At 45.9% G+C, this 27,748-nt stretch overlaps 1 protein-coding gene across 1 annotated transcript; it reads right to left on the reverse strand.

Moving 5' to 3' along the window:
* Positions 1–21,883: 21,883 nt before the first annotated feature.
* On the reverse strand, positions 21,884–27,239 carry LOC137362384 (probable G-protein coupled receptor 139). The gene is made up of 4 exons (XM_068026794.1): positions 27,155–27,239; positions 26,012–26,227; positions 25,106–25,372; positions 21,884–22,782 (listed from the first exon to the last, which is right to left on the reverse strand). Exons 1-4 carry the CDS (start codon positions 27,237–27,239, stop codon positions 21,884–21,886), a joined length of 1,467 nt encoding a protein of 488 aa, XP_067882895.1.
* Between the last annotated feature and the right edge of the window lie 509 nt (positions 27,240–27,748).

Below are 27,748 nucleotides of genomic sequence, written 5' to 3' on the forward strand. Positions count from 1 at the left end.
GTGCTCACTGACCTACATTGCCCAGCAATGTGCGATTTTAAAATGTTCATTCTTGTTTTCCAATCCCTGCATGGCCTCACAGTTCCTGTATTTGCAATCGGTTCCAATCTGATAACTCCCACCTCTGGGTTCTTGAGCATTCCTGATTTTAATTGTGCACCATTGGTGGCGATGCCTTTAGCTGCGGAGGCAACATACTCTAGAGTTATTTAATTCTCTATAACTCTCAAACTCTCGTTCCTGCTTTCAGACGCTCCATAAAACCTAAATCTTCGATTTAGCTTCTGGTTATCTGACTTAGTATATTCTTAGGTACTCTTTGTCAAACTGTATTTGATATCACTCCTGCATAGCGCCTTGGGATGCTTTATTACGGTAATGGCGCTGGATAAATGCAAGTCACTTGTTGTTCAAGATAAAGAAAATAGGATATGGCAGTAAATGTCGGACCAAGATAATAAATAAGGGTAACAAACATGGATAAGGAACATATACAGTTATATAACATGAGTATAAATTAACTGGTAATCGTGTGAATGATTCCCTTTACAACAACGTACACAGCGTTTGAAACATAAAAGGGGGACTGCTGGGCAGAACTTGTCAGAGCCAGATGTAGTAGGACATCTGAAACATTTCTGTACTTGACAAGATATGTAATAGGTAAGTGTAGACAGATATTCTGTTGTCTTGTTTCATTTATCTGTCTCATGCATTTAAAATGCTTTTTTTAAGCTGGTGACAGAGCAATGAGTTGGATTGAGTGATGAGGTGAATGTGTATTGTAAGTAGAATCCTCCTACATTGTCCAACAGTCCATTTGCAGTTAAGGTTGTGTGACGGTGGGAGCCCATGTACTGGCCGAGAGGAGATTTACTGCAGTGAGACATGGGGCTCAGTTTGTGATGATTCCTGGGATCTGCTGGAAGCTAACTTGGTTTGCAAGCAGCTGGGTTGTGGAAAAGCATTCGACATGGCACTTCCTGCTTCTTGTGAACCAGGCTCAGGGCCAGTTTGGTTGGTTGAAATTAACTGTTTTGGTAGCGAAGCATTTCTCTGGGAATGTGCCTCAGCATCATGAGATAACCACGACTGTTCTCATAACGAATATGTGAGCATCATGTGTTCAGGTAAAGGTGCTAAGAATGTACTCATTTTCTGTAGTGGAGTAAAGGAGGTTTCACACAGAAGTTATGATATAGAATTGCATAGACTATGTCATGGACTTGCATCTTTTTTCTCCTCCGATTAAAAACAATGTGCACCTCTAAGACACTGTTAAAATATAGCACCTTTAAGGGAGATGATTTCTAAGGCACAGTGTGCCAGAAGCTGCATTTTTGTTACCTCGGGTGCAGCAGGAGAGAGAGGTCACATGATGTAATGTTACACCTTAACTGTGTGTAAAACTGAAAAAAAAACTGCTGAAACCAGACTCACCAGCGAAACGTACTGAAGAGAAACGAGCTGTTTATTGTCTTTCAGCAAAAATTCTGCAGAGAACTACAGGCCGAATTAATTGTCTAATGAAGAAATTCCTTCTTTTTTGAAGAAACTGTTTGTATTGCTGAATGAACTGTTGTTGCCTACTGCAGCCGAAAAGTTAAACGCCTGTTAAGAACAGACCAGTGGATCCAGTGGCCTTTGATTATTTCCACATGAGAATGCCTCATCCACCAGGAATGTAATTCAAAGGCTTACTTATTTTATTCGTTCTTGAGAAGCAGCTGAATTTCAAAAACACTAATTTAAAAACTAGTTCGCTACTGTTGGTTTTGAATGCATGTGTGTGAATGTGGGGAGTTATTTTAAAATCATCAGGTCTTTAGTCATAGGTTTATCTTAATAGTGTTTAAGATTTTTGTTTCAAAAAACAGTTAATTTGTTGATGTCTGAAGATACTTGGTTTGGTCTCTATTATTCTGTTGTTACCAGATTGTTTATTTTGGCTGTTTTCCAATTGGGTGTGAAAACTTAATAATATGCTGCGATCTGTGGAGTGACGAGACTGAATTGACAGTGCATTGCTCCCACCACGGTTGTAATATATTAATTGGGTGGCTCGTCTGAGATTAGAATCAGATGAATTTGAGGGTCTCGTGCTTGGAATCATATTAATTACTTGTCTCTGCGATAGCATAACATTTTGGATCTTGTGTCTGGCAGCATATTAATTGCTGTCGGGTTTGGAATCATCTTATTTGCAAACTCTGTTGTCGGGATTCAAATCTAACAGCAATTATGAAAAATGGAACCAATTTTCTTGTATAATAAGGTAGAGTCTATAATATCAGAATGGCTCAGCATTTGCAGCAGAGTTCTCGGGAAAGGAAAATGTTTCCCGGGCTTGATACCTTTAATTCAGAATAAATGAGAAACATTGGTGGCAAAGTTGTGGTTGGAATTGAAAAAAAGGTGTCAAAATGCAGCGATAACTGACCTAATAGTCCAACATTTTAAATTAGAAGAAGCAGACGAGGAACAAGAACGTAGTGAGTTGATGCAGTAGAATTGGCAAAAATTCAGTCACAGTTGAGTCAACTGGAGCTTCAAAACGTAACAGAAAAATAAATAATCGTAAGAAAACTTGAGGCTGGGAAAGACTTAAATAAACTTGAACTTGAAAAAGAGGACTAGGAGAAGGAGACAGAACTTAGCCCAAAAGAGATGGAACGAAGACAAAGGGATAGTCTTGAATCCAGGGAAATGTCGGGTCAAGAAGAAGCTGAATTCAGCCCGGGCCCCAGCAAACAGCTGCTAAATTTATAAAAACTATTACTAAGTTGGGGGAAAGGGACGTCGAGGCACTTTTTTCACAGCATTTGAAAAAATAGTCAAACAGATGAAATGGCCAAGGTAAAGTTGGACACTGCAACCTAAACCTCTTACTGGGGAACGTTTGCACCGAAAAACGCCTAGAATGCTAAAGTTTTACTTAACGGAGTTGGACGGGAGTCTATACCCGCATCTTGATATAAAGCACGCCTGGACAGTGACTTAATATCTGGTATGGTAACTGCAGCCGTTAGAACATAGAAAAAAATACTGAACGGAAGGAAGGATGCTATTCAGTCCATCATGTCTGCACTGGCCGAATGAGCTATCCGCCCAACATAATCCCACTTTGCAGCACCTGGTCCATCGCCCCACAGGTTACAGCACCTTGGCTGCATGTCCAGGTGCTTTGAAAAGAATTGAGGGTCTTTGTCTCCACCACTGATCCTGGCAGTGAATTCTAAATTCGCATCACACTCTGGTTGACAAATAGTTTTCTCATATACCCTCTAATCCTTCTACCAATCACCTTAAATCCGTGTCCACAGTTTGACAGTAAAGGGGATTGATCGACTCCTAGGAAAAATTTGGAAACTAAAAAGGATCAGTTTTTCTTATAATTTCAGAGGAACCAAGTGAATTATGGAACCAGAGCAATTACAGGAACACGTTCCAGGAATGTTTCCTGCATGTGTAGTCACCCGAGCAATGGCTAAACAGGATCCATTGTCGAAGGTATAGTGGCAGCACAAACAGATAGCCAAGTATCTGAAAATTTTTTTGTGGATTTAGATGATCCAAATGAGATGTTTTGCCGACCTTCTATCTTTGCAGCACGAAATGCTGGTCCAGAGATATACCGAATAGCACAAAGGCTCTGACGGAAAATGAGGCAAAAGGCGTTTTAGAAGGCAAGTATGATTGTGTGGAGGGAATGGAGACTGCCTCATAGACCTGTGGATTCAGACTAGGCAGTTGTTGAACAGAAAGTGGTACCACTTAAATATCACTCGGGATTATTAAGGTTAGCACATGCCATTCATTTCGCAGGGCATAGAGGAGTTCAGAAGACCAAATCACGTATAAGTCAAAATTACTACTGGCCAGGTCTCACAAAGGATGTGAGACAATTTTGTAGGACATGCCATACATGTCAAATGGTGGGAAAACCGTAACCTACCATAAAACTGGCACAATAGTTCCCATACCAGTGATTGCGAAACCATTTAGTAGGGTAATGGTAGATTGTGTAGGACCCTTGCCAAAAACAAAAACGGGATATCAATACATACTTACTATCATGGATATGGCTACTCGATTTCCAGAGGCCATTCCTGTGAGGACAATTAATGCTCGAATAGTAGGAGAAAAGTTAACACGATGCTTTACGTGATATGGGTTATCACTTTATGTTCAATCGGATCAAGGTTCTAATTTCATGTCTAAGGTATTTCAAGCCGTATGGGCAATTGGGGTATTAGGCAGGGCAGTTGGAATCTTCAGCAGAAAACCATTTCACATGGTGCTTTAGAGAGATATCAACAAACACTCAAAACAATGATTAGAACATACTGTCACGAATATCCACATGACTGGGATAAAGGAGTAAAGGTTCTTTAATTTGCCACCAGAGACTTTAGTGAATGAATCCTGAATCAGTGAATTAGGTTTCAGTCATTTCAAATTGGTTTACAGCTATGAAGTAAGAAGTCCTCTAAAATCATAAAAGACAGATTATTCAAACAAAATACCGAATCTTCAATGTTGGACTATACATCTGTGCTCTGGGAAAGGCTCAGGAAAGCTTGTGTTGCGGCTCAGGAACACATTAAATCATCCCAAGCCAATATGAAAAAATGGGCAGACAAGAATGCAACTCCCTGCGATTTTCAACCAGGGGATGAAATATTAGGGCTGTTACAGTTACAGGGGCAACCATTAAAAACACGGTTCCATTGCCCAAATCGAGTGGTCAAAAGAGTGGGTAAGGTAGGTTACTTGATTCCTACCCCTGATTGTCGAAGGACAAATGGTTGTGTCACATTAATATGTTAAATTAATATTATCTCAGTGAGGAGGATAAGCCAGTACAGATATGTTAGGTAATCGATACTGTTGAGAAGGGACAGTATAGTGAGGATGAGGCAGAAGGTGGCATGGAAAATTCTCAGATTGAACATCCAACACTCAGATTAGTGAGTACACAACGACTAGGAAAATTGGATAAAATGCTTTTGCACTTCGAGGAAAAACAACGGAAAGAGCTAACCAGGCTTTCCACAGCAGTTAAAAGAGTTTGTCGGGATATGCTGGGATGTACAACCTTAATCATACGTGATGTAGCTGAAGGGGGAATCGTTCCTTCAAAACTACATTCTTACCGCTTAAGACTGGACAAACAGGTCCAAATAAAATCAGAGATCCAGTGCATGTTGGAAAACAATTTGATCAAGCCTAGTCAAAGCAGCTGGAGTTCAGCAATAGTGCTAGTATCAGTTCTGATGAAGGGTTACTGACCTGATACGTTAACTCTGCTTCTCTATCCACAGTTGCTGCCAGACCTGCTGAGTATTTGCAGCACTTCTTGTTTTTATTTCAGATTTCCAGCATTTTGCAGTGTTTTGCTTTTGTTTTGGGCTAGTATCCATACCTGATGGGTGAACCAAATTTTCTATGGACTGCAGAAACTCCTACACAATTCCTCATTTAGAAGACTGTATTGACAGAGTGGGCAGTACTTGATTTACTCCCAAGATAGACATGTTAAAGGAATGCTAGCAAGTTTCTTTGACTCCTCGAGACAGGGATATCAGCTTTTCTAACACCTGACGGTCTTTATCAGGCCACGTGATGTCATTCAGGCTAAAAACAAAAAAATCCCAGCCTCTTTTCTATGATTAATGATTCAGGTGTTCCCGACTGTGTAGTGTATTTCGGTGATGTACTAATATACAGCAACACTTAGCAAGAACATTTAAACCATCCAGAAATTATGTTTAAAAAGTTACAAGGCATGGGCATAGTGATAAATCTGGCAAAAAGCGAACTGGGAAAATTTAAGAGTAACTTAGTTCGGACACATAGCGGGGCAAGGACAGTTATTGCTAAAAATGGCAAAGGTACAAGCCTGCGTCGAGTTCCCTATCCCTAAATCGAAGCGTTAAATAATGAAGTTTTTAGTGATGTGTGGTTTTGACAGGAAATATGTCCAGACTCTTAGTACTGTGGCTGCCCCATTAACCAATTTACTGCAAAAAAAGAACAACAATGTAGTATGCCCAGATGAATGCCAGACTGCTTTTGAAAAACTGAAGGCAATCTTAACTAATGAGCCACTGTGTGATAAAGACTGAAACTCGAGTCAGGTTAATGATGCAGCCAAGAGAACTTTTACATCTTGTGACATTTCACACAACAGTTCTGACTCATATTTACAGTTATATTTGTCAAAGATTCTTTGTACTTTATTTGCTGCTGCTGTATTTATGCATCAGCCAGCAATCAATCGAAGAAACCTTCTTAACATTTACCACTTTAATGTTACAAGGGTTTACAAAGCTGGGAAACTGACATTTATCACAAATTGTATTAAAGATCTTCCACTTTTCACCTCCAGTTTATATCAAGTTCAGCGAAACGACCTCCACATTCTGACAAAGACTTTTTGCTGCTGTAATGAAGTGTCACTTGTTTCCATTTGTTTCCTGACTGTTTTCTTCCTCTGCTCTCCTGGAGGATTCAGAGGGATTTTTGTTCATTGTTTGTCCACATTCAGGGGGTTCTAGATCCTCGGCAGCTGCTGTCCAGGAGAAATTAATTGTATTCAAAATCTTTCCCTCAGTTTGGAGACATAAGGAGAGACTGTTTACACTGGCAGAGGGGAGAAACAAATAGGCCGGGAGTTTTTCTGGTCTGGAATTCACTCTCTGACAGGTTTCTCGAAGCAGATTTAATATTAACTTTCAATAGATGATCGGATGAAAACTTCAATTATAGCACAGAAGATACCAGCATAGAGAGAGAAGTGAGAGAAAGAGAGACATTAGTGATGAAGAATTCAACACAACTTATTGAGAGTTTTTATTTGGAAATGATTGTTGAGTTTTATTTGATGCTATTGTTTTATTTATGCATTATCTTTAATCACTCAAAATAATTTTCCAAACAGGGAACAGTTTAATGTTACAAGTGTTTACAAAGTAGGAAAATATTCATTTAACAACAATTGTATAGAAATTATTTTATTCAGCATCTCAAGTTTACAGGAAGTAAACTCTTCAAACATTTTGAAACTTTAAAACTCTCAGGAAAACTGAAACCCCCATCAGCAATGGCTCAGCATCTCCATCTCCTGGTGTCCCTGTCTCACTGCAGTTAGTGTCCCCCTTCTCACCATCGCCATCTGCTGGTGTTCCTGTCTCACTGCAGTCACTGCCGCCTCTCACCATCTCCATCTGCTGGTGCCCCTCTCTCATTGCAGTTACTGTCCCCCTCACGCCATCGACTGAAAGGCACGAGCACTGAAGGACATTGGGTGGGAGGACTAACAACTGGCATATTTGGCAGATGGCAGCAGCCAGAGCAAGATCTTCAACTTGCTTTTTCTCTAAGCGCAAAATCAAGTTGTCGATTTTTCCCAGCCACACTCTGCTGCTTCACATCTCCTGCCCTGGCTGCCTGATTGTGTTTAAAATAATTAATTAATTATTTAATAAATTGAGTAATCTGAAATGTTCATCAGCCAATTTATTAAGGTTAACTAGGATCACTTGGGGCGGCACAGTGGTGCAGTGGTTAGCACTGCAGCCTCACAACTCGAGCGACCCGGGTTCAATTCTGGGTACTGTATGTGCGGAGTTTGCAAGTTCTTCCTGTAACCGCGTGGGTTTTCGTCGGGTGCTCTGGTTTCCTCCCACTGCCAAAGACTTGCAGGTGACAAGTAAATTGGCCATTGTAAATTGCTCCTAGTGTAGGTAGGGAATATGGGACTACTATAGGGTTAGTTTAAATAGGTGGTTCTTGGTCGGCACAGACTCGTTGGCCGAAGGGCTTGTTTCAGTGTTGTATCTCAAAATCAATAAAATCTTACAGTTAGCAAAGTTAAGCAAATTTTGAAAGATAAATGATAGAAAATACTCACCAACCAATCAACTACCTGTTTTCCTGTCAGGTCACACTTTCTTTTTTTATTTTATTTCTCTCGTCAGACCGAGGTCTGTGCACTCTGCTGCCCTGGACTGTCCTAGAGAGCTCGTTTAAACTGCTCGCTGGTATCTCTCTCTCTCTGTCTCTCTCTCTGCCTCTCTCTTTCTCTCTCTGTCTCTCTCTCTCTCTGTCTCTGTATCTCTCTCTCTCTCTGTCTCTCTCCATTTCTCTGTATCTCTCTCTCTCTCTCTCTGCCTCTGCTCTTTTTAAGTGCCTGTTGGCCCCGCTCACAGTGGTAAATTTCACTCAGTGCTGCACACCAACTTTATGAATGATGAGAAGGCACTACAGGGGCTGCAGAAAAGATTGACATCAATAACTCCAGGGCTTCAAATATGTGGATAGATTGGAGAAGTGTAGATCTGTTCTCAGAGGAGAGAACATTAAGATGGGATATGATTGGGGTGTTCAATATCGTGAGGGTCTGAACAGACTAGTTAGGGTGAAACTATTCCAGTTGGCAGAAAGATCAAAAACCATAGTACAACTATTAGCAAAAGAAACAACAGTGACATGAGGTAAAAACACTTCTTTGTACACAGTGAGTGGTTAAGATTTTGAATGTACTGCATAAGAGTGCGGTGGAGGCAGATTCTGTCATGGAGTTCAAAAGTGAATTGGATAATTAGCTGAAGAGAAAAAAAATTGCAGTGCTGTGGGGAAAAGGCAAGAGGTGTGCTGTTCTTGCAGGCAGCTGGAATGGAAGCGAAGGGCCTAATGGACTCCTTTCATGCTGTCAGCATTCTGTAGTTCTATCATCTGTTTCTTATTCTCAGATCATTTCAAAAAAGTGACCAACCAATGGTTGTCTTCAGAGACCCTACGTTTTATGACTTTTGAGTCTTGTTACATTGAAGTTTATTCATCAGTTTAACCCCTGACACTTGTAGCAGACATTTGCACGCCTCTCAGCTATTAACAGTATGCTACCACGCTACTCTACACTCAACGTCCTCTGTTTCTATTTCTCTGCATATAGAGTGTGAATAAATAATTCTCAGCTCTTAGGCTTTAAACATTCTTCCATATCAAAAGACAATTGAGTATTCCAACGAGACTACTGATCTTCGCATTGTGATAGAACAGCAGAACTGCCAGGTGAACCTATTGATGCCTTTCGGGTGGGTTTTTATGGACGCTCAAGCCTGCTGTCTTGGTATAAATTGTCATTTTATTTATTTCCCATTTGTTCATGGCATATGGGTTCTGTTGTTAAGGCCAGCATTTATTGTCCGTCCCTAAAAGAGAAGGTGCTGCGGAGCCGCCCTCTTGAACCACTGCAATCTATGTGGTGTAGGTTCACCCACACTGTTGTTTGGAAGGGAGTGTCATGCTTTTGTCCCAGCAACAGTGGAAGTACGGCAGTATAGCTCCAAGTCAGGATGGTGTGTGGCTTGGACTGGATCGTGCAGGTGGTAGTGTTTCTACACGTCTACTTTCTTTGTTCTTCCAGGTTGTAGAGGTCTCTGGTTTGGTTACTGCTGTAGATGGAGCATGCGTATGAGTGCAGTGTTTCTTGCCACTGTGCACCTGTTATAAAAATAATGAATGATTATGGTGTTAAATACAGTGCTGATCAATCAGGGAGCTTTGACCAAGGAGGTGTGAAGCTTCTTGAGTAGTGTTAGAAATGCAATCATCCTGCCTTGTAGATGGTGAACAGGATTTGAGGAATTATTAGATGAATTACTCGCCACCGAATGCCCAGCCACCGAATATCACTTACAGACACAATTTTATATGGCTGGTACAATTATATTTCTGGTCAATGGTAACTCCCAGAAAGTTTATAGTGGGCTAGTCAGTGATGATGATGCCATTTAAGACAAGGGGAGATGGTTAGATTCTCTCTTGTTGGCGATGGTCATTGCCTGACATTTGTGTGGCCAGACTGCTAATTACAAGTTAGAATCTTTTTCCAAGTCTTGATTCATGTGGGCACGGACGCTTCTCAATCTGAGGAGTTACCAATGGGACTGACCATTGCGTGATCAACAGTGTTCATCAACACCTCTGATCTTATGTTGGAGCGAAGGTCATTGATGAAGCAGCTGACGATGGTTGAGCCTAGGGCACTACCCTGAAGAACTCCTGCAGGAATGTCCTGGGACTGAGATGATAGGCCTCCAACAGCCACAAGCATCGTCCTTTGTGCTAGATATGACTCCAGCCCTTGGAGTATTTTGCCAGGATTTCCATTAACATCAGTTTTACTAAAGCTTCTTCATACCACACTCGTTCAATTCTGTGTTGATACCAAGGACAGTCTCTCTCACCTCACATGAGGAATTCAGCTCCTTTTGTTATGTTTCAACCAAGACTGTAAGGAAGTCTGAAGCCTAGTGGCCCTGGCAGAAACCCAAGTAATCATCGGTAAGCAGGTTATTTCAGACGAAGTGCCGATTCATAGCATTATCTATGACGCATTCCAAAACTGTAATGATGATTGCAGTGGGATGGTAATTGGTCAGACTGGATTTACACTGTTTTCTGTGGATAGAATATGCCTGGGCCTATGGAACAATGTGAATCCTCCCTCGGTGTATCACCTTTCGGTATTTATAAACAATTCAGTGCAATGCTCTATGGAACACTGTGAAGCCTCTCATGGTGCATCAGCTCTCTTGTTAGAAACCACTTCTGTGTAATGCAGTGTGGAACAGTATGAATCCGCCCATGTTCTATCAGCATTCATGGTGTACCTGCTCTGTGTTTATAAACACATCAATGTAATGCACTGTGAAACAGTATGAATCCTCCCATGGTCTATCAGCTTTTGGTGTTTCTAAACACTTCAGTGCAATCCACCGTGGAACACAGTGAAGCCTCTGAAGGTGTATCAGCTCTCTGTGTTTATAAACACTTTTTGTGATGCACTGTGGAGCACTCTGCATCCTCTCATGGCCTATCAGCTTTCTATGTGAGGTCCCAGAGGACTGGCGAATAGCCAATGTGCTCCTTTGTTTAAGAAGGGTGGCGAGGATAATCCAGGAAATTATAGGCCGGTGAGCCTTACGTCAGTGGCAGGGAAACTATCAGAGAGGAATATTCGGGACAGGATTTACTCCCATTTGGAAACAAATGAACTTATTAGCGAGAGACAGCATGGTTTTGTGAAGGGGAGGTCGTGCCTTACTAATTTGATTGAGTTTTTTGCGGAAGTGACAAAGATGATTGCTGAAGGAAGGGCAGTGGATGTTTTCTATATGGACTTTAGTAAAGCCTTTGACAAGGTCCCTCATGGCAGACTGGTACAAAAGGTGAAGTGGTGCGCTGGCAAGATGGATACAGAACTGGCCCGGTCATAGAAGACAGAGGGTATCAGTGGATGGGTGGTTTTCTGAATGGAGGTCTGTGACTAGTGGTGTTCCGCAGGGATCAGTGCTGGGAACTTTGCTGTTTGTAGTATATATAAATGATTTGGAGGAAGATGTAGCTGGTCTGATTAGTAAGTTTGCGGACGATACAAAGGTTGGTGGAGTTGCGGACAGTGATGAGGATTGCCAAAGGATACAGCAGGATATAGATCGGTTGGAGACTTGGGCAGAGAAATGGTAGATGGAGTTTAATCCGGACAAATGTGAGGTAATGCATTTTGGAAGGTCTAATGCAGTTGGGAGGTATACAGTAAATGGCAGAACCCTTAGGAGTATTGACAGACAGAGAGATCTGGGCGTACAGGTCTACAGGTCACTGAAAGTGTCAACGCAGGTGGATAAGGTAGTCAAGAAGGCATACAGCATGCTTGCCATCATCAGTCGGGGCATAGAGTATAAAAATTGGCAAGTCATGTTGCAGCTGTACAGAACCTTAGTTAGGCCACACTTAGAATATTGCGTGCAATTCTGGTCACAACACTACCAGAAGGACGTGGAGGCTTTGGAGAGGGTACAGAAGAGGTTTACCATGATGTTGCCTGGTCTGGAGGGCATTAGCTATGAGGAGAGGTTGGAAAAACTCGGATTGTTTTCACTGGAACGACATTTGTGGAGGGGCGACATGATGGAGGTTTACAAAGGTTTGAGCGGCATGGACAGTGTGGATAGTCAGAAGCTTTTTCCCAGGGTAGAAGGGTCAGTTACTAGGGGACATAGGTTTAAGGTGCGAGGAGAAAAGCTGAGAGGGGATGTGCGAGGCACGTTTTTTAAACAGAGGGTGGTGAGTGCCTGGAACTTGCTGCCAGGGGAGGTGGTGGAAGCAGATACGATAGCGACGTTTAAGAGACATCTTGACAAATACATGAATAGGAAGGGAATAGAGGGATATGGGCCCCGGAAGTGCAGAAGGTGTTAGGTTAGGCAGGCATCAAGATCGGCGCAGGCTTGGAGGGCCGAATGGCCTGTTCCTGTGCTGTTCTTTGTTCTCTGTTCTTCCGTGTAATTCACTGTGGAACACTGTGAAGCCTCTCATGTTGATCAGCTCTCTGTGATTGAAAAAAAAACATCAGTGTAATGCAGGTGGAACACTGTGTCGCCCCTCATGGTGTAGTCGCTGTCTGTGTTTATAAACACTTCAGTTCAGTTCACTGAGGAACACTGAATCCTCTGATGATGTATCAGCTCTCTGTGTTTATGAACACTTCAGTGTAGTGCACTGCAGAATACTTTGAAACCTCTCACGGTGTCTCTGCTCTCTACGTTTATTAACATTTTAGTTTAATGCACTGTGGAATGCTGCAAAGGCTCTCATGCAGTATCAGCTCTCTGTGTTAGTGAACACTTCAGTGTAATGCACTTTGGAGCCTCTGATGGTGTATCAGCTCTCTGTCTTCATAAACAATTGAGTGTAATACTCTGCGCAATACTGTGAAACGTCTCATGTGTCTCAGAACTCTGCGTTTATAATTTTTTCAGTGTAATGCACTGTTGAATACTGTGAAGACTCTCCAGGTGTATCAGTTCTCTGTGTTCTTAAACATTTCAGTGCAATGCACCGTGGAACACTGCAGCCTCTCATGGTGTGTCAGCTCACGGTGTTAGTAAACACTTCAGTGTAATGCACTGTGGAAGACTGTGAAGCCTCTCATGGTCTATCAGCTCTCTGTGTTTATGTACACGTCAGTGCATTGCACTGTCGACAATATAGCCTCTCATGGTGTATCAGCTCACGGTGTTAGCAAATACTTCAGTATAATGCACTGTGAAACACTGTGAAGTCTCTCATGGTGTAGCATCTCTGTGTTTGTAACCACTTCAGTGACATGTGGAAGACTGAAAATGCTCTCATGGTGTATCAGCTCTCTGCATTTATAGACAGTTCAGTGTAATGCACTGTGGACCACTGTGAAGCCTCCCATGGTGCATCAGATCTCTGCGTTTGTCGACAATTCAGCTTAGAGACATTGAATCATAGAGTTACACAGCACAGAAACAGGCCCTTCTGTATATCATCTCTGTGCCAAACATTGAGCACCTAACTATGATAAATCCATTTTCTGGCACTTGGCCCGTAGCCTTGTATTCTATGACGTTTACGGCACTCATCAAATTCCCGCTTAAATGTTGTGAGGGTTCCTGCTTCTACCACCTCTTCAGGCAGTGCGTTCCAGATTCCAACCACACTCCGGGAGAATTTCTTTCCTCAAATCCCCTATAAGCCTCGTGTGCTTTCCCTTAAATCTATGCCCCCTGGTTATTTAAATATCAACCTATGGAAAAAATTCCCTTCCTATCTCACCTATCAATGCCCCTCAAAATTTTGTATCCCTCAATCATGTCCCCCCGCCCCCACCCCCGCAGCCTTCTCTGATCGAAGGAAAACAAGCCTTGCCTTTTCAGTCTCTCTTCATAGCTGAAATTCTCCTGGCCAGGCAACATCCTGGTGAATCTCCTCTGTACCCTCTCCAGTGCAATCATATCATTCCTATAGTTTGGTATCCAGAACTGTACAAGGTACTGCAGCTGTGGTCTAACTAGCATTTTATACAGCTCCATCATAACCTCCCTGCTCTTATATTCTATGTCTCAGCTAATAAAGGCCAGTATCCCTTATGCCTTCCTAACCAACTTATCTACCTGTGCTGCTGATTTAAGTGATCTATTGACAAGTACACCAAAGACCGTCTGACCTTCTGTACTTCCTATGCTCCTACCTTCCATTGTATATTCTCTTGCCTTGTTAGCCCACCCAAAATGCATGACCTCACACTTCTAAGTATTAAATTCCATTTGCCACTGCTCCGTCCATCTTACCAGCCCATCTATATCACCCTGTAATCTAAGGCTTTCCTCCTCACGATTTACGACACCACCAATTTTCGTCTCATCTGCGAACTCACTTTCATGCCTCCTATATTCACGTCTAAATCATTAATTGCACAATAAACAGAAAAGGTGCGAATACCGAACATTCTGGCACACCACTGGTCACAAGCTTCCACTCGCAAAAGAAACCCTCAACCATTACACTCTGTCTCCTGCCACTAAGCCAATTTTGGATCCAATCTGCCAAATTGCCCTGTATCCCATGGGCTCTTACCTGCTTAATCTTATCAAAAGCCTTACTGAAATCCATGTTGATTACATCAACTGTTTTACCCTCATCTCCACATCTAGTCACCGCCTCGAAATTTCAATCAAGTTAGTTTGACTCGATCTCCCCCTGACAAAGCCTGATTAATCCATGCCTCTCCAAGTGGAGATTAACCCTGTCCCTCAAAATATTTTCCAATAGATTCCGAACCACTGACGTTCGACTCACCGGCCTGTAATAACCTGGTTTATTCCTGCTACCCTTCTTGAATAATGGTACCACATTCGCTGTCCTGCAGTCCTCTGGCACCTCTCCGGTGGCCAGAGAGGATTTGAAAATTTGTATCAGAGCCCCGGCTATCTCCTCCCTTGCCTCACGTAACAGCCTGGGATACATCTCATCTAGGCCTGGGGATTTATCCACTTTTAAGCCCGCTAAAACATTTAGTTACTCCTCCATTTCAATGCTAATATGTTCAAGTATATCGCTATCCTCCAACCTGATCTTTACACCTACATTGTCCTTCTCCATACTGAACACAGATGAAAAGTGATCTGTTAAAACCTTACCTATGTCCTCCGGCTCCACACACAGATTGCCACTTTGTCCCGAATGGGCCCTATTCTTTACATGTTTACCCTCACGCCCTTAATATAGCTATAAAACTCATTAGGATTTTCCTTTACCTCGCACGCCAATGTTTTTTTTTCATGCCCCTCTTCTCTCTCCTAATTACTTTTTAAAGTGCCCCCTACACTTTCTATACTCTTCTCGTGCCTCCGCTGTTTTCCGCGCTCTAAATCTGCCATAAGCCTCTTTTTGTCCTGATCCAACACTCTATATCCCGTGACATTCAGGGCTCCCTAGACTTGCTGGTCCTATCCTTCATGTTAACGGATGCATGTTGGCTCTGAACCCTGACTATTTTCTCTTTGAATGAGTCCCATTGGTCTGATGTAGACTTTCCCACAAGCAGCTGCTCCCAGTCCACTTTGGCCAGATCCTGGTTTATCATATTCAACTGGGCCTTCCTCCAATATAGTACCTTTATATCCGGTCCATATTTGTCCTTTTCCATAACTACCTTAAACCTTACAGTGTTATGGTCACTATCCCCGAACTGCTCCCCACTGACACTTCTACAATTTGTGCATCTTAATTCCCGAGGATTAGGTCCAATACTGCCCCTTCTCTTGCAGAACATTCTATGTACTGGCTCAACAAGCTCTCCCGTATGCATTTTAAGAATTCCACCCCTTTAAACCTTTCGCACTAAGACTATTCTAATTGATATTAGGTGAGCTGAAATTCCCTACAACTATTACCCTATTATTTTTACACCTCTCTGAGATTTGCCTGCATATCTGCTCCTCTATCTATCCCTGACTGTTTGGAGGCCTGTAGCAAATGCCCAGCCAAATGATTGCCCCTTTTTGTTTTTACGTTCAACATATATGGCCTCATTTGAGGAATCTTCTAAGATAAAGTCGCTCCTTCCTCCAGTAATTGACTAGTTGATCAACAGTGTAATGCCACCTCCTCTTTTACCCCCTCCCCTCTCCCGCCTGAAGATTCTATACCCTGGAATATTGATCTGCCAATCCTGGCCCTCCCTCAACCATGTCTCGGTGAATGCAATTATGTCATAATGCCATGTGCGTATCAACAGCCTCATTTCATCTGCCTAGTAGAAAGACTCCTTGAATTAAAATAGATATAATCCAGCCTTGCCTTTTTCACTGCTGCATTAACAGGTCTATATTTGCTCTGCCTTCCAGACTGACTCAGTTTCTCTTCTATATTTGACTGTGCATCATCCCCTACTGTGCTTCAATTCTGTATCCCATCCACCTGCCAGATTAGTTTAACCCACCTCTCCCCCACCCCCAACCCCCACCCCCGCTAACAGCACTAGCAAACCTCCCAGCCAGGATGCTGGTCCCGTTCCGGTTTGGGTGCAACCCGTCCAACTTGTGTAGGTCCCCACCTTTCCCAGAAACAGAGCCAGTGATCCAAGAAGCTAAAGACCTCCCTCTTGCACCGTCTCTTCAGCCACGCATTCATCTGCTCTATCCTCCTATTCCTATATTCACTAGCACGTGGCACCGGGAGCAATCCAGAGATAGCAGCCTTTGAGGTTCTGCTTTTTAATCTATTACCTAGCTCCCCAAATACTTGTTGCAGGACCTCATCCCTATTTCTACCTAGGTCGTTGGTAACAATGTTTACCACGACCTCTCACCTTCCCCTTCACAATGCCCTGCAGATGTTCCGTTACATTTTTTACCCGAGCATCACTAAGGCAGCATGCCATCCCGGAGTCATGTTTGCGGCCACAGAAACGCCTATCTGTACTCCTTACGATAGAATCCCCTATCACGATAGCTGTTCCACCTTCTTTTCCTCCCTTGCTGTGCAGCAGCGCCATCCGTGGTGTCACGAACTGGCTGTTGCTCCTTTCCCCTCGAAGTCCAACCCCCGCTACAACAGTATCCGAAGCTGTACATCTGTTTGAGAGGGGGATGGCCACAGGGTACTCTGCAATACCTGTCTGTAACTAATGTACTGCCTGGCAGTCACCCATCCCTGTACTACCTGTGCAGCCGTTACCTGCGGTGTGACCACCTCACTAAATGTGCTATCCATGACGTCCTCATCACCGCGGATGCTCAACAGTGAATCTACCCGCAGCTCCAACTCCATAATGTGGGGAGCCAGTCGCTGCAGTTGGATACACTTCCTGCACACAGCGACACTGGAAGCGACAATGATTTTCCACATCGCATAGCAGGAGCAAATCACCGGTGTGAGCTCACCTGCCATGACTTACCTTCAGATTACTTAGTTACTTCCTTTAATTGAAACACTAATTATGCTAGGGGCCTTGTTCTACTCCAAACACTACCCACTGCTATTTAGAGCCCTTAATAAATTGCACCAATGAAAGAAAAAACACTTTAGTAGTGCTCACCTTATCACTTGTGGACATTTTTTCCAAAATAAACTTTCCCCTTAATTTTTTTAAGCTAATTAAATGCACTAACATCTGTTACGTACCCAACGAATCACTGTACAGATATCGCGTGATGTCACTTTAAGTCTTTATTTTCCTCTTTCGAGATTCAGTGTGCCCTGGCACAGAGAGAGTGAGAGAAAGCCTGACAGCCGCTGCTCCGCTCACCAGGTATGTGAGGGCCTCGAGCCCCACGTTCTCTTTTTCCGGTCTCGCTCCGGATCAGCTCCCACCCAGGTCTTCCAGCTGCCGCTCCTGTCTCCAGGTAAATGAGGGCCTCGAGACCCGTGCTCTCTTTTTCAGGTCCCGCTCCAGATCAGTTTCCTCCCTGCTCAGCCAGCTGCTAATTCAGTGTAATGCACTGTGGAAGATGGTGAAGCCCCTCATGGTCTATCAGCTCTCTGTGTTTATGAACAAATAATGTAATGCACTGTGGAAGACTGTAATGGCTCACATGGTGTATCAGCTCTCTGTCTTGATGAACCATTCTGTATAATGCACTGTGGAACACCGTGAAGCCTCCCATGGTGTATCAGCTCTCTGTCTTTATAAAGCATTCTGTATAATGCACGGTGGAACACTGTGAAGCCTCCCATGGTGTATCAGCTCTCTGTGTTTATGAACAAATAATGTAATGCACTGTGGGAGACTGTAATGGCTCACATGGTGTATCAGCTCTCTATCTTTATGAACCATTCTGTATAATGCACGGTGGAACACCGTGAAGCCTCCCATGGTGTATCAGCTCTCTGTCTTTACAAGCCATTCTGTATAATGCACGGTGGAACACCGTGAAGCCTCCCATGGTGTATCAGCTCTCTGTCTTTACAAGCCATTCTGTATAATGCACGGTGGAACACCGTGAAGCCTCCCATGGTGTATCAGCTCTCTGTCTTTACAAGCCATTCTGTATAATGCACGGTGGAACACCGTGAAGCCTCCCATGGTGTATCAGCTCTCTGTCTTTACAAGCCATTCTGTATAATGCACGGTGGAACACCGTGAAGCCTCCCATGGTGTATCAGCTCTCTGCCTTTATAAATCATTCTGTAAAATGCACTGTGGAACGCCGTGAAGCCTTCCATGGTGTATCAGCTCTCTGCCTTTATAAATCATTCTGTATAATGCACTGTGGAACACCGTGAAGCCTTCCATGGTGTATCAGCTCTCTGCCTTTATAAATCATTCTGTAAAATGCACTGTGGAACACCGTGAAGCCTTCCATGGTGTATCAGCTCTCTGCCTTTATAAATCATTCTGTATAATGCACTGTGGAACACCGTGAAGCCTTCCATGGTGTATCAGCTCTCTGCCTTTATAAATCATTCTGTAAAATGCACTGTGGAACACCGTGAAGCCTTCCATGGTGTATCAGCTCTCTGTCTTTATTAGCCATTCTGTACAGTGCACTGTGGAACACCATGAAGCCTCTCATGGTGTATCAGTTCTCGGTGTTTATAAACACTTCACTTTAATGCACTGAGGAACACTGTGAACCATCTCATGCTTCATCAGCACTCCTCATTCCAGTCCTCCCTTTCACCCTGCCCCTCACTCTAACTCTCCCACCGTCTCTCCACAGCTCCAACCCACCCCGCCGCCCGTCCATTCACTCCAACCTTCCCGACCAACACTACCCTCACTCCAACCATCGTTACCGTCCCTCCCCTTCACTCCAACTCCAGCCACTACACCTTCCCTCACTCCAACAATCCCCACCGCCTCTCACCTCACTCCAACCCTCCCCACCGACCCTCCACTCACTCCAACACTCGCGACCGCCCCTCTCCTCAGTCCAACACAGCTCAGCGTCGCTCCCTTCACACCTATATTCCCAACCACTCCTACCCTCACGCAACCCACCCTGCCGCCCCTCTGCTCTCTCCAAAACTCCCCATCGCACTTCCACTCCATCCATCCCTCCTCAATGTCCCTCCCCTCACTCTAACCATCCCAAGCACCCCTCCCATCACTCCAACCCTCCCACCGCAACTCCCTTCACTCCAACCCTCCCTATTATCCCTCTCCTCACTCAAACCATCCCCACCACCCAACGCCTCACTCCAACTCTCGCCACCGGTCCTCCACTCATTCCAAGACCCCTCACCGTCCCTCCCATCACTCCAACCTTCCCAAACCCCCCTCACTCTAACACTAACCCCCCACACCTCTCGTCCTCCAACTGTCCCCACTGTCCCTCCACTCACTCGATAGCTCCCCACTACCCCTCCCCTCACTTCAGTTCACCACTCAGTCCAACGTTCCCCACCTCCTCTCCCCTCATTCCAAAGCTCCCCACTGCTGCACCCCTCACTCCTACACTCCCCACAGCCTCTTCACTCACTCCAACTCTCACCACCCCACCTCTCCTCATTCAAACTCTCCAGATCACCCGTCCCCTCAATCCAACTCTCTCCACGGCCCCTCCTCTCACTCCTACACTCCCCACTGCAACTTCCCTCTTTCCAGCCCTCCCCATCGCACCTCCTCTCATTTCCACCCATCCCGACCAGCCTTCACCTTACTCCAATCCTCCCCACTGCCCCTTCCCTCACTGAACCCTCTCCACTGTACCTCCCTTCACTCCAACCCTTCCCATTGCCCCTCCTCTCACTCCAACCCTCCCCACTGTCACTCCCTTCAATCTAACCTACCCCGCCATACCTCCACAGTCTCAAACACTCCCCACCGCTCCCCCCTCAATCTGAACCTCCCTACTGACCATCCCCTCACTCCAACACTCCCTACAGCCCATCCCAATACTCCAAACTGCCCCACCGCCCCCTCACTCCAGCCCCTCCAATCCCCTCTCCTCACTCCAACATTCTCCATCGCCCCTCCCCACACTCCCACCCTCCTTTCCAAGCCTCCGCTCATCCCAACTCCCCCTACCACCCTTCCCCATAATTCAACCCTCGTGTCAAGCCCTTCCCTGTCTCCAATCCACCACAACGCCCCTCCCCTCACTCCACCCCTCCCTACTGCTCCTCCAAGCACTCCAACCGTCCCTACGACCACTCCCCTCTCAACAACTCTGCCCACTACCCCTCCCCACACTCCAACGCCCCTCACAGTCCCACCTCACTACTGCCCCACCCCTAACTCCTTCCCTCCCTAAAGCACATCACCTCACACCAATCCGGCACACTACCCCTCCTTTAATGACTACCGTCCCCACCGTCCCTCCCCTTACTTCAACCCTGCCCACTGCCCCTCCCCCTCTCTAACTCTACCCTCACTCCAAACAACCCACCACCCGTCCCCTCATTCCAACCCTCCCCAACGCCCCCAATCTCACTCCATACCTCCTGACCATGACTCCACTCACCCCTTCACTCCCAACCGCTCCTCTCCTCGCGCCAACACTCCTCACCACCAGTCAGCTCATTCAAAATTCTCCACCACCGCACCGCTCACTCCAACCCGCCCCAACGCCCTTCCTCTCAGTCCAACACTCCCCAATGTCCCTCCCCTCACTTCAACCCCCTCCACCCCTCCACTCATTCGAATACTCCACAACGCCCCTATCATCACTCCAAACCTTCCCACAGGCCATCCACTCAACACCACCCTCCCCACCGACCCTCCCCTTACTGCAACTCTCCGTACACCGCTCCCCTCATTCCATCCCATCCTAACCGTCGACCCTCACTCCAAACTTTGCCACTGACGGTACCCTCATTACAACCCTCCCAACTGCCCCTTCCCTCAATCCAAAAATTCCCACCGCTTCTGCCGTCACTCCAACTCTCCCTACTGCCCTTTCCCTCACACCAACACTTCCGACCACCTCTCCCCTCACTCCAATCCTCCCCAGCGACACCCCCTGACTCCAAGTCACCGCCCCACCCCTCCCTTCAATCCAACCCATCTCACCACCCCCTCACTCCAACTCTCCCCACTGCCCCTACACTCCTGCCCACCCTCCCTACTGCCCCTCACTCCAACCCTCCCTGCCATCCCTCCCATCATCCAGCGATGGCTACCCCCCATTCCCCTCACTCCTACACTCCCTCCGCCCCTCCCCTCACTCCAACCCTCCCAACCATCTGTCACTATGGGAAATAGGTCCGACCACCACTCCTCGTCACTATGGGAAACAGTCCCCGCCCCCATATCCTGGAAACAGGTCCCTCCCCCACTCCCCGTCACCCTGGATGCAGGCTCCTCCTCCACTCCCATCACCCTGGGAAACAGACCCCACCCCCACTCCCAATCACCATGCGAACAGGCCTGTGACCCAAAGGCCCATCACTATGGGTACAGACACCACGCCGCTCTGTCACTATAGCGACAACCCCCGCCCCCGCGCTGTCTCCAAAGCAGCGGGCGCCGCCCCGCCATGTCTCCATAGTTACATGCCCCGCCTCCGCTCTGTCGCCAAAGTGACTGCTGGAAATAGTGATTCAGTTTCTCTCATTATTGAATGAATTTAACAAATGTAGTGAAGGGAGATTTCAGCATATTCTTCAACTGCGCTCTGAACTGTGTCTGAGTCACGGCATAAATAGTAGTGTTTGTGCAGCAACTCAGGATCTGCAGCATGAAGCCCAATTCTCGCAGAAACTCAGGCAGAAAAACAAACACAGAGCCCAAATACCTCATCCGCCACCATATCGAATACACCATAAACACTGCCCACAATAGAATGAAATTCCCCGATATAACTAACAGCAACATAATGGATTTCCTTCGACTCTCCATCTCTGTGTCTCTGCGACTCTCCCCACTGCTGTGAGCTCTGAGTCTCCTGCGTCCTCTGCTGCTCACTATAATGTGTCTGATGGTGAGAGCGTTGAGCAGCAGAATCACCACAAATGGAACACATGGTGTTAGAATGTTATGGAGGAGCTCAATTGTTCCTGAGACATAAATGACATAACCATCCATTGTTACATAACAAAACCACGGGACGTTCAGCAGCAAATACCGACCTGTAAATGTAAAATACCAGATGATGTTCTTCAAACAGCTCAGCACAGTCACTGTTCCCAGAACCACAGCCGACGTTCTCTCCCTGCAATATTTACTTTTCAGCTTCTGGCAACAAATGGCCACAAATCGATCAAAGGTGAAAGTGACGGTGAACCGGACAGAACAGTCTGTGGCTGCGTAAAGCAGGATGGCGTGGATATTACACACGGAGATGGATTGCAGGAACTGAAACTGTTCCCAATAAACAATAGGAATGTGCCTCAATATTAGGTCGAGGATAATGACCAGTAGATCCGCCGCTGACATGGCCACCAGATAGCGAGTGACACACTTGGAGAGACCACATTTCCCCCGAGACAGGATCCTAATCGTCAGCAAATTAACTGTGAGGAAGGGAAATGAACAAAGAAATTATACATCAGGCTGGAGCAAAGTTACCAGTTTGATGGAGGACTTACTGAGATTTACAAATGTGTTCCTCTGTCCAGTGATTTCTTGAAATGAATTGGTCTGTGATGCGGTGGAAGGCAGGAGAGATTCAATGACAAAATAATTTTATTGAAATTGTAAAACTCAATGTTAATCACAACCCTCCCCTTCACTCCTTTTCCCATCTGCTTTAAAAACTGTTCCACCTCTGATCTCTCCCAGTTTTGATGAAGTCACGACCTGAAATATTGACTCTGTTTCAATCTCCACACATGCTGCCAGACCTGCTGAATATTTCCAGCATTTTCTGCTTTGATTTCAGATTTGCAACATTTGCAGCACGTTGCACTTGCAGAGAAAGTTAAATGTTCGACTGACTGAGAGATTCTGTCTCAATGCTTGTGGTGTAGTGTGTGTGTGTGTGTGTGTGTGTGTGTTTACTGTGTGAGTGCTTGTGTGTGTATGAGTGAGAACATGTGCGTGTGTGTGTGCCGGGCTCAGTGCCTGGGCTGTGATGTGTGTGAATGAGTGTGCATCTGTGTGCATGTGTGTGTCACGTGTGTGCGAATCTGGTTCAGTGCCTGGATTGTGGTGCGTGTGTGCGTGTATGTGTGTATATGTGTGTCTGTCTTTGTGTGTGTGTCTCTATATCATGGATTGGCATGTGGTGTGTGTGTCTGTGTGAGTGTCTGTTTTTCCATGTGCTCATTCGTGTTTGCATGAGGGTGGGTATGCGTGTGCATGTGCGTTTGTGTGTGTCTGTGTGTGTTTTTGTCTCAGGGCCTGGGTTGGCTGAGTGTGGGTTAGTGTATGAGTGTCTTTCTATGTGCCTTCTGTCTGTGTCTCAGGATCTGAGCTGTGGTGTGTCTGTGTGTGTGTGTGCATGTGTGTGTGTGTGTGTTTGGCTCAGTGTCTGCGGTGTGATGTGTGAGTGTGTGCGTGTTTGAGTGTGTGTGTCTGTGTGTCTGTCGGGTTCAGTGACTGGGGTGTGACCTCTGTGTGTGTTTGTTTGTGTGTTTGTGTGTGCGAGCATGTCTGTCTGTATCTGTCTGTCTGTTTCAATACCTGTGGTGTGTTCTGAATGTATGTATGTGTGTGTGTTGGACTCAGCGCCTGTGGTGTGATGTGTGTGCATGTGTGTTTATAACTCTGGCTCAGTACCTGAGGTGTGATCTGTGTGGATGTCTGAGTCAGTGTCGGGGTGTGATCTGTGTGTGTGTGCGCGTGTGTATGTGTATCTCTGGCTCAGTCCCTGGGTGTGATCTTTCTTTCTGTTTGTGTGTATGTCTCGCTCAGTGTCTGGGGTATGACCTGCGTTTGCCTATGGGTGTGTGTTTGTTTCTAACTTGCCATGTGCCTGGAGTGTAAGGAGTTTGTGTGTGTGTGTTTGTGCTGGTGTGTCTGTCTCAATGTCTGTGGTGTGACGTGTGTGTGTGTGTGTGTCTGTGTGTGTGTGTGCGTGTGTGTGTGTGTGTGTGTCTGTATCCGGAGCATTGCCTATAGTGTAATGTATCGTTGTGTATGTGTGTGTGTGTCTGGCTCACTGCTGGGGTGTTATATCTGTGTGTCTATGTGCGTTTGCATGTATGTGTGTTTGTCTGTGTGTCTGGTTCGGTGCCTGGGGTGAGACCCGTCTGTGTGTGGGTGAGTGTGTGGATGAGTGTGTCTGCGTCCTCCATGCCTGCTTTGTAATCTGTGTGTCTGGCTCAGTAAATGGGGTCTGAACTCTGTGTGTGTGGCTGTGCGTGTGTGTGTGTGTATCTGGCTCCGTGGTGGTGTTGAGTTGCCTTCTTGACCCGCTGCAGTCCATGTGTGGTAGGTGCACCCACAGAGTTGTAAGGAAGGGAGTTCCAGGATTTTGACCCAGCGACAGTGAAGGAGCAGCGAAATAGTTCCAAGTCAGGATGGTGTGTGACTTGAAGCGGAACTTGTTGGTGGTGATGTTACCATGCATTTGCTGCATTTGTCCTTCTAGTTGGTAGAGGTCGCGGGTTTGGAAGGTGCTGTCTATGGAGCCTCGGTGCGTTGTTGCAGTGCATCTTGTTGATGGTAGACAGTGTTTCTACTGTGCGCCGGTGGTGGAGGGAGTGAATGGTTGTAGATGGGGTGCCAATCAAGTGGCTGCTTTTTCCTGGATGATGTCGAGTTTCTTGAGTTTTCTTGGAGCTGCACCCATCCAGGTAATTGGAGAATATACCATCACACTCCTGACTTATGCCTTGTAGATGATGGACAGGCTTTGGGGAGTCAGGAGGTAAGTTACTGCAGGATTCTGACCTGCTGTTGTAGCCATGCTATTTTTGTGGCTACTCCAGTTCAGTTTCTCGTCATTCATAATCCCTTGGATGTTGGTAGTGGAGGGTGGTGGGGGGTGGCGGTGGGGGCGGGGGCTGGAAATCAGTGAATCAGTGATCGTAATGGCATTGAATGTCAAGGGGAGATGGTTAAATTCTCTCTTGGTGGAGATGATCATTGCTTGGCACTTCTGTGGCATGAATGCTACTCGCCACTTTTCATCCCAAGCCTGGATATTGTCCAGGTTTGCTGCATTTGGACATGGACTGCTTCAGTATCTGAGGAGTCGTGAATGGTTTTGAACATTGTGCAATTATCAGCGAACATCCCCACTTCTAACCTTATGATTGAAGGTAGGTCATTGATGAAGCAGCTGAAGATGGTTGGATCTAGGACACTACCGTGAGGAACTCCTGCAGTGATGTCTTGGAGATCAGATGACTGACCTCCAACAACCACAACCATCTTCCTTTGCGCTAGGTATAACTCCAACAATCGGAGAGATTTTCCCCTGATTCCCATTGACTTCAGTTTTGCTAGGACTCCTTGAAGCCATACTCGGTCAAATGCTGCCAAAATGTCAAGGGCAGTCACTCTCACCTCACCTCTTGAGATCAGCTCTTTTGTCCATGTTTGCACCAAGGTTGTATTGAGGTCAGGAGCTGAGTGGCCCTGGCGGAATCCAAACTGAGCGTCACGAAGAAGGTTATTGCGAAGCAAGTACCGCTTGATGGCACTGTCATTGACACCTCCCATCACTTCACTGATGATGAGAGTAGGCTGATGGGGCGGTAATTGGCCGGGTTGGACTTGCCTTGCTTTTTGTGTACAGAACATACCTGGACAATTTTCCACATTGCTGGGTAGGTGTTAGTGTTGTAGCTGTACTGGAACAGCTTGGCTCGGGGTGCAGCAGTTCTGGAAAACAGGTCCTCAGTACTATTGCGAAAATATGGTCAGGGCCCATAACCTTTGCGGTATCCAGTGCCTTCGGTTGTTTCTTGATATCACGCAGAGTGAATCGAATTGGCTTAAGGTCTGGCACCTGCGATGCTGGGGACCTCAGGAGGAGGCCGAGATGGATCGTCAACTCGGCACTGCAGGCTGAAGATTGTTGCAAATGGTTCAGACTTATCATTCGCACTGATGTGCTGGGGTCCCCCATCATTGAGAATGGGGATAATTGTGAAGCCACCTCCTCCAATTAGTTGCTGAATTGTCCACCACCATTCACGGCTCGATGTGGCAGGATGGCAGAGCTTAGATCTGATATGTTGGCTATGGAATCACTTAGCTCTATCTATCGCATGCTTCTTATGGAGTTTGGCATGCAAGTAGTCCTTTGTTGTGGCTTCAACAGGCTGACACCTCATTTTGAAGTATGCCTGGAGCTGCTCCTGGCATGCCCTCCTGCACTGTTCATTGAACCAGGGTTGGCCTCCTGTATTGGTGGTAATGGTAGAGTGTGGGATATGCCGTGCCATGAGGTTATAGATTGTGGTTGAGCACAATTCTTCTCCTGCTGATTGGCCCACAGCGCCCAGTTTTGATTGCTAGATCTGTTCGAAATCTATCTCATTTATCACAGTGGTAGTGCCACCCCTAGTTTATGTTCTACGGGTGGCACAGTGGCGCAGTGGTTAGCACCGCAGCCTCACAGCTCCAGCGACCCTGGTTAAGTTCTAGGTACTGCCTGTGCAGAGTTTGCATGTTCTTCATGTGACCGTGTGGGTTTCTGCCGGGTGCTCTGGTTTCATCCCACAGCCAAAGACTTGCAGGCTGATCGGTAAATTGGCCATTGTAAATTGTCCCCAGTGTAGGTAGATGGTAGGATAATGGTGGGGATGTGGTAGGGAATATGGGATTAATGTAGGATTAGTATAAATGGGTGGTTGTTGGTCTGCACAGGCTTGGTGGGCTGAAGGGCCTGTTTCAGTCCTGTAACTCTAAATAAATAAACAGGATGGAAGGTATCCTGAATGTGAAGGCGGGTCATTGTCTCCTCAAAGACGATATGGTGGTCACTCCTACAAATATAGTCTTGGGCAGGTGCATCTTCGGCTGGCAGATTGGTGCAGACGAGGTCAAGTATGTTTGTCTCTCTTGTTGTTTCCATCACCACCTGCTGCAGACCGAGTCTCGCAGCTATTTCCTTTAGTACCCGGCCAGCTCAGTCAGTAGTGGTTCTACAGATCCACTCCTGATAATGGACACTGAAGTCACCGCCGACAGTACATTCTGCACCTTTGCCAAACTCAGTGCTTCCTCCAAGTGGTATTCAACATGGAGGAGTACTAACTCATCAGATGAGAGAGAGATGTCGGTGCTAATCAGCAGGAGGTTTCCTTGCCCGTGCTTGACCTGATGGCACGAGGCTTTTTGGTGTCTGGAGTTGAAGGGCAACTTCCTCTCGACCAGAAACCACTGTGCCGCCGTCTCTTCTGGGTCTGTCCTGCCAGTGGGATGGGACATACCCGGGAATGTTGTTGGCAGTATCTGGGACATTGTAAGGTATGATTCCGTGAGTATGAATGTGTCAGGCTGTTTTTTGACTAGTCTGTGGAGCAGGTCTCCCAACTTTGGCACAAGCCCCCAGATTTTCGGGAGGAGGATTTTACAAGGTCG

This window comes from Heterodontus francisci, unplaced genomic scaffold (assembly GCF_036365525.1).
Source record: "Heterodontus francisci isolate sHetFra1 unplaced genomic scaffold, sHetFra1.hap1 HAP1_SCAFFOLD_56, whole genome shotgun sequence".
Taxonomy (NCBI): domain Eukaryota; kingdom Metazoa; phylum Chordata; class Chondrichthyes; order Heterodontiformes; family Heterodontidae; genus Heterodontus; species Heterodontus francisci.